Below are 18,485 nucleotides of genomic sequence, written 5' to 3' on the forward strand. Positions count from 1 at the left end.
GTTTTAAATTTTGGCCCACTGTGTATTTGAGTTTGACACCCCTGGGTTAAACGTTGAAAAGCATGGCTTGATAGAATTCGCCGTCAAAATTTTACACCGACAGACAACACGCGACTGTATTCTGCCCACTTCAGTGGTGGAGTAAAGTCTGATTATCCAAGTTACGAAGCCTACAACCTTTGTGTTTAGTCATAAAAAGTGCGAAGAACAAGGATAAGTCAAAGAACTAAAAAGGACAACTTTCTCGTCGTAACCAGCACCCAGCAAAAACGATTTCACTGTGGATTCTTCTATGATTAGGGCCATTCTTTCTCAGCTCTTCTGCCAATCTTTTAACTTCTGCAGGTCAGTAATTGTTGGAACAGCTGTGTTGACAGACGAAGAAGGCTACTGACTCACTGTCACCCAAAGTGGAGATGTTCAAAGTGTTTGATACGATATTTACAAGCGCTTTTTTTTTTTTTTTTAATCCCCTGCTGGCCGAAAACCCGAAGGGGGATTGTTCTGGTAATGTCCGTCTGTCCATCTGTCCCAGGAAGGGTACTCACCTTCTGAAATCAACTCCTCTCACAATTTTTGGAGGAATTTCACAAAACTTGGCAGAATTCTTTGTTATATGTCGGTAATACACGATACATATTGCAATTTCGTTCAGTTCAGTCGCATTTTACCAGAGTTATGGCATAGTTGCCAGCGGGGGATATTGTGCTCTCAGAGCACTCTTGTTACCAGTTGATTTTCTCAAAGTCCACAGAAAAGGCTTTGCGGATTTCTATAAGCTTTGGTTTAATTAGTTTTGACACTTCTTTGAAGGTTTTAAGGAGATTTAATTTCGAAAGATGACTGTCAGTGTATGACACTGTGTTTTAGTTTGTTTATAGAGCTCTTGCAGTCACGTGACCGGAAAGTACACAGCCGCCATCTTGTCGGTAAAAAACACCGCTGAATATTGCTGCACTCGTGTACAAAATGGATCAATTTCAACCGACGGACTACACGGCTCATTTTTCTAATGAACAGATAACTAGATATATGTCTAAAATAAACGACCTACAGATTAGTGACCCTTATCGCTTACCGGACGGAGTTTTCACGACCGTGTCAGTGGATATGGAACTGCCAGAGGTGGAATACCCAGACGTGTATAATTACCTCATAAACTTTCCCTCGCTGTTCAGTGGTGAAGCACTGCGTGCTTATAAATCTCTGCACAGTTATCTTTACAGAAATTCAGGATTTGTCAGCCCCCCTCAGATGTGGCATCTTGCAAACAAGAAAATAACAATCCTCATTGGACGGGTAAGTCACTTAAGTATTGAGTACTAGTGCTGATACTAGATATATCAGTAGTATCCTAAAAGTATAAAATTATTTTACATCTAGAGACTACATTGAATGTCACACCACTAAAGACCCAATCCACACCCCCCCCCAACCCTTTTCTCAGGTTCCCATTTCCCGGAATTTTTTATTAGAGCAAGTCATAAACTTATGTTGCGAATAACTACATGGATATACTGAAATAAATACATGGCGAACCTGAGATGAAATGGTCACTGCACAGGCGCCAGTGATCGTTCTTTCCAGTCAGTTCCCATGCCTTGTTCTTGTTGTTTGCATCGGCCCGGCTGATAGCAGCAATCCACTTTGCACGCCTGTCAGGGTCCCGTGGCAGCCTATGAAACTTTCTTCCCTATTTCTGACCTCTCCTGTTGTGGCATTTATATGCCATACAACTCTCCGGCATTGTGGCACGGTAATATTTGAAGATTTGGGTGAAAAAAAAAAAGAAAGTCAGTGTCGGTTAGACGGCGGAAATATGGCGTTTTACCAACAAGATGGCGTCTGCCTACAATCTGGAGCGGATGTGACATCACATGCAAGTGCTCCATATTTTGGTTACCTCCCAAGGCGCAAAGCATTATGGGTAACATGAAAGTAGTCAATATATATCCTGAAGTTGGAGCTGCTATGGTTCCCTTGGTAAGTTTACTGCTAGTTGCCATGGTTTTACAGGTAACACCAGGCTAGTACGATATCCCCACAAAAGACAATGGGTTCGTTCAAAATGGGGAAAATGTTGTCTCAGGAGGATGTCTAACAAGATAGCATGGCCTCAAGGACCATTCAAAACTCCTCAAACTCTTGTTTCCTGTCTTCTAAAATGCCTTCAGTCGAAGCCCCCAGTTCAAGGCGACATCGATGTATCCTCAATGCTGCCTATTACCCATAAATCTGTGTGGCAGCTCCTTCAAGCAGTGAAAAAAATGAAAAAAGATGGCGGACGAAACGAAACTTCACGGAAAAGTGATTTCTTGTATAAATATAAGTTCTTGGGCATTTTTTTAACAAGTCACCAAGAAATAAACATTGTTCTTACATTTTACAATCTTATAACCAACTAAATTTGTTTGATATGATTTGTAAGGCATCTGTTAGCCAGCTAGCTAGCTCATTAGTTTAGATACATAGCGTGCTAACATCACACATTATCATTAGTGTACTATTCTAAAAGGTCGTTTGAAATAAATGTCCTTAAAAGGTGCCTTCAGTCAAAAGTCCTGCCTTATAAGACACCCGTCTCTTACGGCAACGAAACAACAAGGCAGCAACCTTTGGTTTCAAACGCAGCCCATCTACTGTATCTATATATCTGTCTGTACTACAGAACATGCACAAAACCACCCTTTTGACCATAAATTATCCATCTTCCCACTTAAATTAAAAATTCTGGAGGGAACTGCTTGTGTTTGGACTGTATCATTGCAGCACTTCAACGTCTAATGGTGTCAGAATAAGTAAAACAAAACGTTTTGCTGAATTTGAGAGGGTTCAAATGGTTTCATGTACCAAATGGTGAAAACACAAGTGCTGTTCTAGTTTGTATAAATCCAATCCACAGGTATTGGATGGCTGGGGGGTGAAGAAACATACATACCATGGTCCTTTGTTCCTATTGCATGAAGTTGTTGATTACCCTGCACATTTTGCATCGCTAACGCTTGTTTTAAAATCGTCGGCTTTCATTGCTGGGTTTCACGTGACGTCACAGCCGCCTCGTTAGTTATTCAAAACTTTAGCTGGTCTACCAAAGCTCAATTGACAAAGCGTTTGTACGGAGAAGGTGTATTGCTCGCATGAAAAATGCGTTGTTTTACACTACCGTTCAAAAGTTTGGGGTCACCCAGACAATTTTGTGTTTTCCATGAAAAGTCACGCTTTTATTTACCACCATAAGTTGTAAAATGAATCGAAAATATAGTCAAGACATTTTTCTGGCCATTTTGAGCATTTAATCGACCCCACAAATGTGATGCTCCAGAAACTCAATCCGCTCAAAGGAAGGTCAGTTTTATAGCTTCTCTAAAGAGCTAAACTGTTTTCAGCTGTGCTAACATGATTGTACAGGGGTTTTCTAATCATCCATTAGCCTTCTGAGGCAATGAGCAAACACATTGTACCATTAGAACACTGGAGTGAGAGTTGCTGGAAATGGGCCTCTATACACCTATGGAGATATTGCACCAAAAACCAGACATTTGCAGCTAGAATAGTCATTTACCACATTAGCAATGTATAGAGTGGATTTCTGATTAGTTTAAAGTGATCTTCATTGAAAAGAACAGTGCTTTTCTTTCAAAAATAAGGACATTTCAAAGTGACCCCAAACTTTTGAACGGTAGTGTAAATTGTTCGAATTGATCAAACCATGAAACTGATAAGTTTTTTTCAGGGTTCCCCGTGAACTAATTAAAAAGGGTGAACGAACACAGGATTTCACAAAAAGATGTTGAGAAAGGTGGCTTTTGAACGTCTCACTGAAATCGAAGGGAGGCGAGTCGAAGCATGCTCGAGTTTGCAGTGATCACTTGGTGAAAGGTTTGTATCTCCCTCTCAGCTCTGGCCTTAGTGTTTTCCAAGTACTTTTCTTGCTATGTGTCGTTATTTTACGGTACTTTTTTTTTTTTTTAGTCACGAAGCGCTAAAGTCCCCAGCTGTTTCTTTGTTTCCTCCTCACAAAGTCCATATGCATGAACGTCGCGACAAAATTCTTACCCAGCCGTACGGTTACAATGCGCCGTGATCACTTCTCCGTCTTGGTTAACTAAGATCCAGGTCTTTAAAGGGGTTTCTGATGATCTTTGTGAATGATTTAGCTGAGAGATAAGAGCCAACACAAGTCAGAATCAAGCCAACTGTTTGTTTACACTTTAACTTGCAGCGCTTTGTTGTAAAGACGTGAACGAAAAGCTTAAATACTTACACGGGCAAAAACAATAAAGGATTCATTTGGCAGCGACTTGATAGCGAGGTCCTTTACCCAGCCACATACAAAAAAAGCTGTAAGCCTCCGTACTCTTCCACGCTTTCATCTGTTTTGCGGTGTAGAAGGACGTCTGCAACACCAGATAGTTCGAGATGTCGGGGAACTCGACTGAAGGGTAGTTTTCGAGATCGGATGACAAATCCTTCTTTCCCAGATTGTAGGGATCGATTCCATTGCACATAGCGATCTTCTGAATATATCTAAAGCGAGCAGTGGCTTCTAGATTACGAGCATACTCTGATAACTTATCGCTAGTTGTTTGCACTACGGCAGCCGTTTAGACCGCCAGCTATTTCGCTTCTGGTTAAGAAAAGTCACGTGACTGAAACCCAGCAATTGACTGGCTGCTTGTTCACACCAACAGTGATGCAATGTGACGATTGGTAGTTCTGATTACTGACATTGGACATTTTTTGCGACAGTCAATAATTCCCTCCAAAGTAGCCTATATGGTAGGTCGACCTGATAAAATGGCCAGTGAAGTCCTTAATTATAACTTAAGGCTCCAAGTTTGCATTTCTGAATGAACGAGACTTTACAACACAATCCACAAGGCTTCCACTGCTGCATTTGGTGACTCCTGAACTGTTGATCATATTTATCCTTATGATTTTTTTTTCCATGTTTTATTTGATCACACTTCTTTGGTTCCTGATATGATTGATTGCTATCTTTTTTTCTCTCTCTCTATTCAGTTACTACACCACAATCACATGCATCGCTTTCACACCTCTTCTGATAATGATCGATTGCAAATTTTCTAGATTGACCAGATCACAAATATTGCTCATTGTGCACTGACTGATCTTGTTTGTCTTTCTCCTTGCCATTGTTAAAGCACTCCTACCTGGACAGGGAGACCTCTCTGATTCTCAAAAGCATTGCAGGAAAGCCCTCTCACCTGCTGACCAAGGTGATGCCTTTTGCTGGCTCCTCCCCCTCTCCTTTTATTTATTTATTTATTTATTTATTTTTAATCTCTCTGCATGTGAATGATCTACGTTCATCAGTGCCTCCTAACTTCACCCCTAGATTCATCTGATTTGCATAGCCTCACCCTTATTGCTTTCCTGCATCTGCAACACCCACATGATTAGAAGCTCCTCCTACTCGCTTTCTCTTCTGTTATTGTTTTATCATCATCCAGACGGTGCTGGTGGACATTTTAACTATTAAACCCTGATTCTAAGATCAGCTCTAATGATGTTCTTACATTGTTTAAGATTAAGGTTTGGCGTATGCTGAGCTGATCTTAAATCAGTGACAAAGTAAACTCCGTAACCAGCCTGACCAACCTACCAGTCGACAGAGCTCTGAAAATTGTGCCCATGTTTTGGATAATTGTTGGTTTATTGTAAAGAAAATGAAAGGATCCCCAATATTTTGGAACGAAGCTGAATCTGGTGTGACAGGTCAATAAACTGTGGACTAGACTGGGTTGTTATCTGCTTAGTTTGCTTATCATACAGTAAATACATACTGCATTTACTGAACTCAAAATGGCAAACTAAGAGCGTAAAGGTGTCAATTGTGCCAAGTGCAGTTACAACTTTGGTACCTCAGTTTATCTTGTGCCAACCAGCTATAAATAAAAAGAAGAGTCTCTCTAGGGATTTGTGCCCAGTTTCCAAAAAAAAAGTGGTTTAATTAACGATTATTAGCCGAAGGCGAGGTGAATATCAGTGAATAATAACCGGTTATTATTTAAATAATATTGGCTGGCATTGAGTGGTACATCAGATATATTCCAGTCAGCAGGCATAATATTGAACGAGTCGAAGATGAGTAGCTGAATGGAATATCTGATATACCATGAAAAAAAGCCTTTATTATTATTATTATTATTATAATACATACACATTACTTTCGGGTGTTCAACGTATCTTTCTCTTTCAAAATTCTCTCAAAATCTTCCACTTTTTGTTTACAAATTGTCGGTCACTTGCTAGCGCAGAAGTTTTACATCTCCGGCGTGTCTCTTTTCCAGTTTTTTGATTTCCGTTGGCATGTTTTTCTCTTGTAAATACGTGTGAAGAATATCTGATCAAGTTTTGGTAGCCTTCAGCGTGTCTTCGGTTCCGGTTTTCAGTTTATTTATTTAGTGCTTAATTATAGCATAGCTAATACTAGCAGTATCACTGGATGAGCCTCGTCTTCTCTTTTTCCCGGCGGATAAAGAAATGATTCTGTGCGTCATTGGATATTCACATGAGCTCCGATGTGTGACGTCGTGTTGTTTTGACAACGTGTGATATTGTAACAATATTGCATGCTCATTCTCCATTGGGTAGACTGACATAATACACATAGGGTAAGCAATATGCTAACAATATTGCATGCCGTCAATAAACCCACTAGAATAGAATAGAGTACATGTTTTTATTCCATGGAAAAAGTGTCCTGTATGTACAGTGGTGCTTGAAAGTTTGTGAACCCTTTAGAATAGTCTACATTTCTGCATAAATATGACCCAAAACATCAGATTTTCACACAAGTCCTAAAAGTAGATAAAGAGAACCTGGTTAAACAAATAAGACAAAAATATTATACTTGGTCATTTATTTATTGAGGAAAATGATCCAATATTACATATCTGTGAGTGGCAAAAGTATGTGAACCTCTAGGATGAGCAGTTAATTTGAAGGTGAAATTAGAGTCAGGTGTTTTCAATCAATGGGATGACAGCCAGGTGTGAGTGGGCACTCTGTTTTATTTAAAAACAGGGATCTATCAAAGTCTGATCTTCACAACACATGTTTGTGGAAGTGTATCATGGCACGAGCAAAGGAGATTTCTGAGGACCTCAGAAAAAGCATTGTTGTTGCTCATCAGGCTGGCAAAGGTTACAAAACCATCTCTAAAGAGTTTGGACTCCACCAATCCACAGTCAGACAGATTGTGTACAAATGGAGGAAATTCAAGACCATTGTTACCCTCCCCAGGAGTGGTCGACCAACAAAGATCACTCCAAGAGCAAGGGGTGTAATAGTCGGCGAGGTCACAAAGGACCCCAGGGTAACTTCTAAGCAACTGAAGGCCTCTCTCACATTGGCTAATGTTCATGAGTCCACCATCAGGAGAACACTGAACAACAATGGTGTGCATGGCAGGGTTGCAAGGAGAAAGCCATTGCTCTCCAAAAAGAACATTGCTGCTCATCTGCAGTTTGCTAAAGATCACATGGACAAGCCAGAAGGCTATTGGAAAAATGTTTTATGGACAGATGAGACCAAAATAGAACTTTTTGGTTTAAATGAGAAGTGTTATGTTTGGAGAAAGGAAAACACTGCATTCCAGCATAAGAACCTTATCCCATCTGTGAAACATGGAGGTGTTAGCATCATGGTTTGGGCCTGTTTTGCTGCATCTGGGCCAGGACAGCTTGCCCTCATTGATGGAACAATGAACTCTGAATTATACCGGTGAATTCTAAAGGAAAATGTCAGGACATCTGTCCATGAACTGAATCTCAAGAGAAGGTGGGTCATGCAGCAAGACAACGACCCTAAGCACACAAGTCGTTCTACCAAAGAATGGTTAAAGAAGAATAAAGTTAATGTTTTGGAATGGCCAAGTCAAAGTCCTGACCTTAATCCAATCGAAATGTTGTGGAAGGACCTGAAGCGAGCAGTTCATGTGAGGAAACCCACCAACATCCCAGAGTTGAAGCTGTTCTGTACGGAGGAACGGGCTAAAATTCCTCCAAGCCGGTGTGCAGGACTGATCAACAGTTACCGCAAACGTTGAGTTGCAGTTATTGCTGCACAAGGGGGTCACACCAGATACTGAAAGCAAAGGTTCACATACTTTTGCCACTCACAGATATGTAATACTGGATCATTTTCCTCAATAAATAAATGACCAAGTATAATATTTTTGTCTCATTTGTTTAACTAGGTTCTCTTTATCTACTTTTAGGATTTGTGTGAAAATCTGATGATGTTTTAGGTCATATTTATACAGAAATATAGAAAATTCTAAAGGGTTCACAAACTTTCAAGCACCACTGTATAACAATTACCGATATTCACTGAGCCTGAGCTGAATAGTTGTTTTAGTACAAATACACAGGTGATCATTTAAAAATCATATATTTAAAAAACTAATTTATTTCAAACTTCAAAAGCAGCATGCAAATGTAATAAAGGCACGGCGTAGACTCGTATCACTTATCTATGCCGACTCACATATAATATTTTGTTTTGAAATCAATAAAATAAATCCAAATCCCACCTTACATTTTGAATAGTTTTAGACCAAAGTTCATAGCATCTTTAGTGCTTTTAGGAACAGCATTTTCTTTCATAACTTGTCATTCTTCCTCACTTAAGGTGACAAAGCGATCGGCAGCCATTTTGCCAAGTCGCTCGAGGTGATTATCGAGGAATGGTCCAAATTTTTCAACCAATCAGTGCGTGCGATTTCCTATAATCACCTGCATATTTATACTAATGAGGATTAGTTAGTGTGTGCTCTAATATTTATAAAATCACAGCTACAGTGCTGTCAGGGAAATTAAACCCAGGTAGTGTGTGTGGTTTTTATTTTTTATTTTTGTTAGACAACTCGGACATTGCAGGAAATTGTTGATGTACTGAATGATGTTACTGTTGATTTTTTTTTTTTTTAATGTTGATCTAGGATTGGTTTTATCCTTCTTGTTGTAATCCGTCCCACTATACAAACCTGCATGAAACTAATCCTAGATCAGCACTATTATGTATAGGTTCAAAAACTATTTTTTAATTTTATATTTGGGGTTTTTATATTTATACTCACTCAATGGTTTGTAACTTCCTGAATGGTTGTGCCTGGAAATGTCTCTCACAGGGAAATTCTCTGTGATGAGGTTCTACATGGTAAGGTTTTCACCAGAACAAACTGAAGAACCGTTTTACTGATACTGTACATAGTGTGCATGAGGACTAACTTGTTTTACCTTCACACCAGCAGAACATTTATATGCATATTTTTACAAACCAGCGTTGTAGTTAAGAGCATCCATCAAACCGGTTGGTATTATCAAACGTTATTGATCTTTATTTGCTTCATATTTAATAATCAAGTGAAAGTCTGACAGTGTGTGGAATTTCCTGGATCCCAAAAGTTTTGTCCTGTTGTCAGGAGTTCACATGTTTGAATCCCAGGAGAGTGAAACGGTCTGCGGTGGTTTTGCATCGTTCTCGCTTGATCTATTCCCAGTATTACATAACAGTACAGTAGTGTTCTCCTCCTTTCACAGTGCACAAGCTGCAGTTTGAAGCGATATGCTGTATCTTCAAGGAAGTCCGTATTAGCCTTTACACTCTGTCTGGAAGGTTTTGTCTTGAACCTAGCTAATAAGTGTCAGCGAGCAATGACTAAGTTACAGAAAGCTGATTAGACTTCAGGAAGTTCAGGTTTCTTTTCCCTTTGACTGTTGGCTGTTTGTTTTTTAAAGGACAGTAGAACTTTGCTAGTTCTTCTGAGGACTCTGAATTACAGTGATGAGCTAACTAGTACTTAACAAAGTTCTGTTAAGTTTCACTCCTGAAATAACCGCCTTTTAAGTAAAACACTGGCTTATTTAATACTTTATTTTATTTAATCAGGGCGGCACGGTGGTGTAGTGGTTAGCGCTGTCGCCTCGCAGCAAGAAGGTCCGGGTTCGAGCCCCGTGGCCGGCGAGGGCCTTTCTGTGCGGAGTTTACGTACATGTTCTCCCCGTGTCCGCGTGGGTTTCCTCTGGGTGCTCCGGTTTCCCCCACAGTCCAAAGACATGCAGGTTAGGTTAACTGGTGACTCTAAATTGACCGTAGGTGTGAATGTGAGTGTGAATGGTTGTCTGTGTCTATGTGTCAGCCCTGTGATGACCTGGCGACTTGTCCAGGGTGTACCCCGCCTTTCGCCCGTAGTCAGCTGGGATAGGCTCCAGCTTGCCTGCGACCCTGTAGAACAGGATAAAGCGGCTACAGATAATGAGATGAGATGAGATTTTATTTAATCCTTGATTCTATTCGATAAAAACCTGATGGTAACACGACTATATTTATTATTGCTCTTATCCAGCCAGGTATTTTTGGATAGCTAACATGTTTTCAAGTAAGACAGCTGTGTAATAAGGCGGCACGGTGGTGTAGTGGTTAGCGCTGTCGCCTCACAGCAAGAAGGTCCTGGGTTCGAGCCCCGGGGCCGGCGAGGGCCTTTCTGTGCGGAGTTTGCATGTTCTCCCCGTGTCCGCGTGGGTTTCCTCTGGGTGCTCCGGTTTCCCCCACAGTCCAAAGACATGCAGGTTAGGTTAACTGGTGACTCTAAATTGAGCGTAGGTGTGAATGTGAGTGTGAATGGTTGTCTGTGTCTATGTGTCAGCCCTGTGATGACCTGGCGACTTGTCCAGGGTGTACCCCGCCTTTCGCCCATAGTCAGCTGGGATAGGCTCCAGCTTGCCTGCGACCCTGTAGAAGGATAAAGCGGCTAGAGATAATGAGATGAGATGAGCTGTGTAATACCATGTGACTAACAGGGCTAACCACAATGAGGAATTTAGTCAGTGAACGTTAACTCTCAGGACAGAGCGCCACCTCCACTCACACACCCATTTGGCTGTACAGGTTATTGTGTACGTTTGCGTATTTAGAGTTTTGAGGATTGTCATGTATTTACAGAGAGACTCAGAATTTCCATGAGTTGGAAATGTGTTTTGGCTGCACAAGTGTGTGTACATGCCAGTAAACATGCACATGTAAACTTTTGATTGGTTTCAAGAACATGCGATGTCTCAGAGGGACTTTAATCCTCTGACAAAATATAAATAATATTTCTTGCTGTGTCTCTGTCACACACACACACACACATGCGCGCACAAACATTTCTCCAGAACCATTCGATGTACATATTAGAGACCAGGACAGCTGGTGGTATTTTCTACACAGCAACATGAAGCCACATGGCTACCATATTTGTTTTCTCTGGCAGTTGCATCTTGGCCTAATTTAAACTTGTATCTAGCTTTAAGTCACAACTGCTCCAGTGCTGTCCAACACCGGTTCTAGCACTGTCCCCGTGTGCTCCAGCGCTGTCCAACGCTGATTCCACCGCTGTCCCCGTGTGCTCCAGCGCTGTCCAACACTGATTCCACCGCTGTCCCCGTGTGCTCCACTGCTGTCCAACGCTGATTCCACTGCTGTACCCGTGTGCTACTAATTCCAACACTGACTCCAGCGCTGTTCCCATGTGCTCCAGCGCTGTCCCCGACTGATTCCAGTGCTGTCCCCGTGTGCTCCAGCGCTGTCCAACGCTGATTCCACCGCTGTCCCCGTGTGCTGCACCACTGTCCAACGCTGATTCCACTGCTGTACCCGTGTGCTACTAATTCCAACACTGACTCCAGCGCTGTTCCCGTGTGCTCCAGCACTGTCCAAGACTGATTCCAGCGCTGTTCCCGTGTGCTCCAGCGCTGTCCAAGACTGATTCCAGCGCTGTTCCCGTGTGCTCCAGCGCTGTCCAAGACTGATTCCAGCGCTGTTCCCGTGTGCTCCAGCGCTGTCCAAGACTGATTCCAGCGCTGTTCCCGTGTGCTCCAGCGCTGTCCAAGACTGATTCCAGCGCTGTTCCCGTGTGCTCCAGCGCTGTCCAAGACTGATTCCAGCGCTGTTCCCGTGTGCTCCAGCGCTGTCCAAGACTGATTCCAGCGCTGTTCCCGTGTGCTCCAGCGCTGTCCAAGACTGATTCCAGCGTTGTACCCGTGTGCTCCAGCGCTGTCCAAGACTGATTCCAGCGCTGTACCCGTGTGCTCCAGTGCTGCCCAATACTAATTCCAAGACTGATTCCAGCGCTGTCCAAGACTGATTCCAGCGCTGTTCCCGTGTGCTCCAGCGCTGTCCAAGACTGATTCCAGCGCTGTTCCCGTGTGCTCCAGCGCTGTCCAAGACTGATTCCAGCACTGTCCAAGACTGATTCCAGCGCTGTTCCCGTGTGCTCCAGCGCTGTCCAAGACTGATTCCAGCGCTGTTCCCGTGTGCTCCAGCGCTGTCCAAGACTGATTCCAGCGCTGTTCCCGTGTGCTCCAGCGCTGTCCAAGACTGACTCCAACGCTGTTCCCGTGTGCTCCAGTGCTGTCCAACACTAACTCCAACGCTGTTCCCGTGTGCTCCAGTGCTGTCCAACACTAATTCCAGCACTGTTCCCGTGTGCTCCAGCGCTGTCCAACACTAATTCCAGCGCTGTTCCCGTGTGCTCCAGCGCTGTCCAAGACTGATTCCAGCGCTGTACCCGTGTGCTCCAGCGCTGTCCAAGACTGATTCCAGCGCTGTACCCGTGTGCTCCAGTGCTGCCCAATACTAATTCCAACACTGACTCCAGTGCTGTTCCCATGTACTCCAGTGCTGTCCAAGACTGATTCCAGCGCTGTACCCGTGTGGTCCAGCGCTGTCCAAGACTGATTCCAGCGCTGTACCAGTGTGCTCCAGTGCTGCCCAATACTAATTCCAACACTGACTCCAGCGCTGTCCCCGTGTGCTCCAGTGCTGTCCAACACTGATTCCAGTGCTGTCCCTGTGTGCTCCAGCGCTGTCCAACATTGATATCAGTGTGCTCCAGTGCTGTCCAATGCTGATTCCAACGCTGTAACCGTGCGCTCCAGCGCTGTCCAACACTGATTCCAAAGCTGTACCCATGTGCTCCAACACTGATTCCAACACTAATTCCAGCACTGTTCCCGTGTGCTCCAGCGCTGTCCAAGACTGATTCCAGCACTGTTCCCGTGTGCTCCAGCGCTGTCCAACACTAATTCCAGCGCTGTTCCCGTGTGCTCCAGCGCTGTCCAAGACTGATTCCAGTGCTGTACCCGTGTGCTCCAGCGCTGTCCAAGACTGATTCCAGCGCTGTACCCGTGTGCTCCAGTGCTGCCCAATACTAATTCCAACACTGACTCCAGTGCTGTTCCCATGTACTCCAGTGCTGTCCAAGACTGATTCCAGCGCTGTACCCGTGTGGTCCAGCGCTGTCCAAGACTGATTCCAGCGCTGTACCAGTGTGCTCCAGTGCTGCCCAATACTAATTCCAACACTGACTCCAGCGCTGTCCCCGTGTGCTCCAGTGCTGTCCAACACTGATTCCAGTGCTGTCCCTGTGTGCTCCAGCGCTGTCCAACATTGATATCAGTGTGCTCCAGTGCTGTCCAATGCTGATTCCAACGCTGTAACCGTGCGCTCCAGCGCTGTCCAACACTGATTCCAAAGCTGTACCCATGTGCTCCAACACTGATTCCAATACTGATTCCAGCACTGTCTAACACTGACTTGTTTAGTCTGCATATCTGAAAAATGTTTTTACAAAACCACATCCTGAAAGTGAATTGTCTGTTGAATAGCTTTCCAACTTCCAAATTCTTGATAACACAATGACTTGACAGTCACACAACTCACCGATGACACATTTTATTGATTTAATTTTTCAAAAGTGCTCTAGTACTAAATTAACTATTCAGATTATCAAATTGAATATTTTAAACCTATGGACTCAGCTCTAGTATATAATTATACTATAGTTCTGTAGAATATTGTAAGTCATTGATTATCCTTACACTTTTTGGTCTGGGCAGAAAATGAGTCAGACACTGTTGTTGTAGAGCACAGGTCCCTAATGTTTTATTCCCAGGGCTGTGTCACTGTTTTATGCTCTCAGGGTGAGCCAGAATTTGGTTATTCTTGTCACTGAGATTCATCTTTTAGTTATTGTTATAGATCAGGTTGACATTTTGCACCAATTTATATGGTATATAATGATGATATCCTATAGAATATCCAGCATGTACTGTATATCTGTGGGAATCTGCCTGATGAGAAGGTCAGTGTCCAGCTCCAGTCTTGTCACAGCCAGGCTGTGATGTAAATGTTCATCACTGTTCCGTGATCTTATTGCAGTGTTCAGTCTTTTTATTCTTGAGAAGGTTTGCTGACAGATATAAGTGCTGCAGTAGATGGCAGACATCTTGAGATCATGCTTTTTGATGTTTGGGAAAGTGGAGTTTGGTCGGGAGGCACAGAAGTCAATCAGACTGTTTGCCCTGAATGCGTCTTTCAAAGCATCCCAGTTCTGCAATTCAACCATTTGAGAACAAGGCAAGGCGTCCTCTGTCAGCAACAAATGGGTTTCTGAAAAGATGAATGTCTCTTGCATGGAGATGGAGTTCATAGAATCTCACTTCACACTCCCTCTTTAACAGTTTCAACGCTTCCACATATTTTCCGGTTGGGAATGGGATCAGTGATTTCTCAGTAAATGGCTCCAATGCCACAAAGATTACAAACCTGTTCCTCTTGTATTTGTCTTAGAAGCAGTGTTAACTTGACTTTGAATGCTTTCACATGAGAATACTTATCATACCGTTATCTTGAAGCTGCAAATTGGGGCCTTTCAGCAGTTCTGTCACGTCAGTTAAAAAGCTAGGTACCGTTTTCCTTTCTGGATCTGTCACCTCTGCGACGGTTTTGCTTTTTGTCTGAAGAAATATGTCAATCTCATGAAGCAGCTTGTAAAATTGTTTCAGGACTCTGCCTTGACTTAACCACCTGACTTTTATCTGGTACATTACAGGCATTTAGCAGACGCTCTATCCAGAGCGACGTACAACATACCCAGAGCAGCCTGGGGAGCAGTTGAGGTTAGGTGTCTTGCTCAAGGGTACTTCATCCATTCTTGCTGGTCCAGGAAATTGAACCAGGGATCTTTTGGTCCCAAAGCTGCTTCTCTAACCATTAGGCCAGGGCTTCCCCGGTCTAGTTCAGAGTCTAGCTCAGACAACAACTATTGGAACTGTCGGTGTTTACGCCTGTTTGCTCTGATAAAATGTACACGTGACACCACAACCTTCGTTCCAGTTGATCACTTCGTAACACAAAGCTTGGTGGTAAATGAAGCAGTGGGTATGTAGTGGGTGTGTGGCCTCGTTCTTCTCTTTCTTTATCGACAAGGCCAAGCAGCCCCGTGTTGTTGCGACTATGCACCACTGGTTATCGTGTTTGTGAGCTTTGCCAAGTCAAGTCCCAAATATTCCATCATTTGGTGAACCTTCTCAAAAATATCCTGTCCAGTTGTTATACTTTTGAGGGTTTGTAGAGCAGGAAGCTCTTCACAGATCTTAAAATTGACCGTCAACTCCACGCATTAATCTGAGAGTGTCATTACTTTCGTCAAGTGGTAGCAGGAAGAGAAAAAAAAAAATCAGTGTTTTTATGTTGTAGCTGGACATGAAGATTTCTTCCTGTCTCTTCAAGCCTTCCAGTGATGAGGATTCTTATCTAATAGCACCTTGTTTTGTCAGGAAAGACTTTAGGACAGGGGTGGGCAATTATTTTTTTCCATGGGGCCACATGAGAAACAGAAAATTTAGTGGCGGGCCGGACCAAAAGGCTGAACTAAATTCTGCATAATATTAATTGTATTTCTTTATATAAAGCAGTAAATAACATTGTTTTTACAAGCTGCTAAGACTGGTAAGAGTATGGAAAAAACGAGGTTGCCTTACAAAAAAATGTCATTTATTCAATCAAATTTCCCAAAACAATGGTTAACAAATTGTGAACGTTTGTACCATTTTTTTTTTTCAGTCACATTCACCCCAAAACACAGTAAAGACATGACAATATTGTCTTTCTACTCCACATATCAAGCAAGATACATCATATTATAATAATGATGCCGTGTCGATTCGGTGTAGGTATCAGATCTACAGATCGGCTCGGGCTCCGGCGCTTGCTAGTGACGTCATGCTATGTGATTGGCTGGATTGTTTGAAGGATGACGTACAAGTTTGTGGTTGGTCTGGACAAATTACGGAAGTAGTTATCACGGGATTAGGTTTCGTGGGATTTCATGTCATGTTCATGTCGCGCGCATTGCGTTTTTGTTGAACACAACTTCAAAATAAAAGCAATGCACATTCAGTCCATGCATGAGGTAAAATTAGAAAATACGTTTATTTTGTAATTTCTAATTAACCTTACGCGGGCCGGTCAGAATGAACCAAAGGGCCGGATGCGGCCCGCGGGCCGGAAAATGCCCAGGTCTGCTTTAGGAGCAACCGCTCCCCATCTGAGGAAGGTTTCCCGCTGCATATTATTAGTTTAGTGACCTTAAAGTTGGCCTGGATACACAACTCATTCAGTTGAACCTGTCTTAAAAATGAGTTCTGCTGTTTCCAGAACTTCTCCAGTCCGTACTTTGCTTGCACTTCTGCTTGCATGCAATTATGTCTTTCTTCGTTTGGATTCATAACGATGGTGGGCATTGTATCGTTTGAAAACTGACAGTTTGTCGGCGGATCAGACAAATTGCTTTTTCCTTGCAACAAAAGAAGGAATAATCATTTGACGATCACTCGTTAAATACCCTGCATTTTCTGTCGATTTTTCTTTAATCTAACATCATCACTGTTTTTACACAAAGATTACTGATCAGAAAAATGGTTAGTTTACAAACACACAACAGTTATTCCACGAAATCGCGTCAGACAGGAGCTGACAGCTCGTGTTGTGGTCGGATCACTAAACCTAGAGTCCGAGTCCAGTCTCGAGTCCCTACTGTTCAAGTCCGAGTCAAAGACGAGAAACCGGGGATCAGGAAACCAAACAAGGAACTAAGGCTCGGTAATGTCAGCAACACAACTCAATACTTCACAAAGTAAGTGCGTTTTCACAGTTTTTATATAGGTGCGCTGATTGCGCCTTAATCCTGTCCAGGTGCGAGTTGTTTACGGCGCGTGCGCGAGAAAGCGCTTGGCACACGCGCTGTCCAGAGTGCACCCAAGAGTCTATCAGATGCACGTGCCAAGGCGCGCAGGTGTGGCACTCTTGCACAAAATTAGTACAAAAACTAATGTAGATATAAATATGCCAAATTATTATGGCATGTTACAAAAAATAAAGAAAAAAGCTGAGTCCTCGTCTCCAGTTTACGAGTCCGAATGCAGTTAATGCATGAGTCCAAGTCCGAGTCATCACAGTGCTCAAGTCCAAGTCAAATCACAAGTCCTTAAAATTAGGACACGAGTCAGACTTGAGTACTACAAGCCTGCTGACAGCCGACGAGGCACATAACGCCGAGTCGGCTATAAGCCATGTACGATGAGATTGAGTGGAGTAACCGTTTTATTCTATCCGCATTCATTGGATTTTGAGAAACGGAGCATTTTTATTTTTTGCAAATTTGATAAATAAAAAATTTGTACAAAACGTCTGACAAAATAATTTCCGCTTAGAATGTAAACAAACCGGTGAAATGACAGTAGCAATTTGTGAAAAATGCGATAATAATAATTCTTGAAAAATAAAAGATACGGGCGGCACGGTGGTGTAGTGGTTATCGCTGTCGCTTCACAGCAAGAAGGTCCGGGTTCGAGCCCCGTGGCCGGCGAGGGCCTTTCTGTGCGGAGTTTGCATGTTCTCCCCGTGTCCGCGTGGGTTTCCTCCGGGTGCTCCGGTTTCCCCCACAGTCCAAAGACATGCAGGTTAGGTTAACTGGTGACTCTAAATTGAGCGTAGGTGTGAATGTGAGTGTGAATGGTTGTCTGTGTCTATGTGTCAGCCCTGTGATGACCTGGCGACTTGTCCAGGGTGTACCCCGCCTTTCGCCTGTAGTCAGCTGGGATAGGCTCCAGCTTGCCTGCGACCCTGTAGAAGGATAAAGCGGCTAGAGATGATGAGATGAATGAGATAAAAGATACATTCTTGCCATCAAATAGTTTTATTCCATATTTTCTCCCCCCCCCTTTTTTTTTTGTATTTCTGTGGGTTTTGTTTTTGAGTAGAGTTTTTATTTCGTCCTTGGTTGGTTCAGCAACACGCACCACTATTTTCTTCTTCTTTATGGTTTTTCTGGTGGTTGGCAAACCAATTTAAAGGTGTATTACTGCCACTGACTGACTGGGCTGGAGTGTGGAACAGGAGATATTGGGGGGGGACTAGATTCATTTATTTAGCTATTTCTGTTTCTTTTAAATACTTGATAAAGTGATAAATCTGACTTGATGCGCGCCGCCATTTTGTTTTTCTTTACTCACGGTGTATGAGCTGATAGCCTAGTAGTAGAATAGCCAATCAGAGCATGCAATTGCTCATATCTAGTGAATGTGGATAGAATAATGTTAGATGGTAGCGCTCATAGAAACGATGGCTACAGT

At 43.0% G+C, this 18,485-nt stretch overlaps 1 protein-coding gene across 3 annotated transcripts in view; it reads left to right on the top strand.

Moving 5' to 3' along the window:
- Positions 1-18,485, top strand: part of raph1b (Ras association (RalGDS/AF-6) and pleckstrin homology domains 1b) — a 214,239-nt gene that overhangs the window by 157,801 nt on the left and 37,953 nt on the right. For 2 of the 3 annotated variants that reach the window (XM_060898934.1, XM_060898935.1), the window contains one exon: positions 5,166-5,240. The exons of the other annotated variant lie outside the window; for it this stretch is intronic. In XM_060898934.1, coding sequence (XP_060754917.1) covers positions 5,166-5,240 — 75 coding nt within the window. The remainder of the gene's footprint in view (positions 1-5,165; positions 5,241-18,485) is intronic. 3 annotated transcript variants of the gene reach the window in all.

The sequence above is a fragment of the Neoarius graeffei genome, chromosome 18 (genome assembly GCF_027579695.1).
Source record: "Neoarius graeffei isolate fNeoGra1 chromosome 18, fNeoGra1.pri, whole genome shotgun sequence".
In the NCBI taxonomy this organism is placed as follows: Eukaryota; Metazoa; Chordata; class Actinopteri; order Siluriformes; family Ariidae; genus Neoarius; species Neoarius graeffei.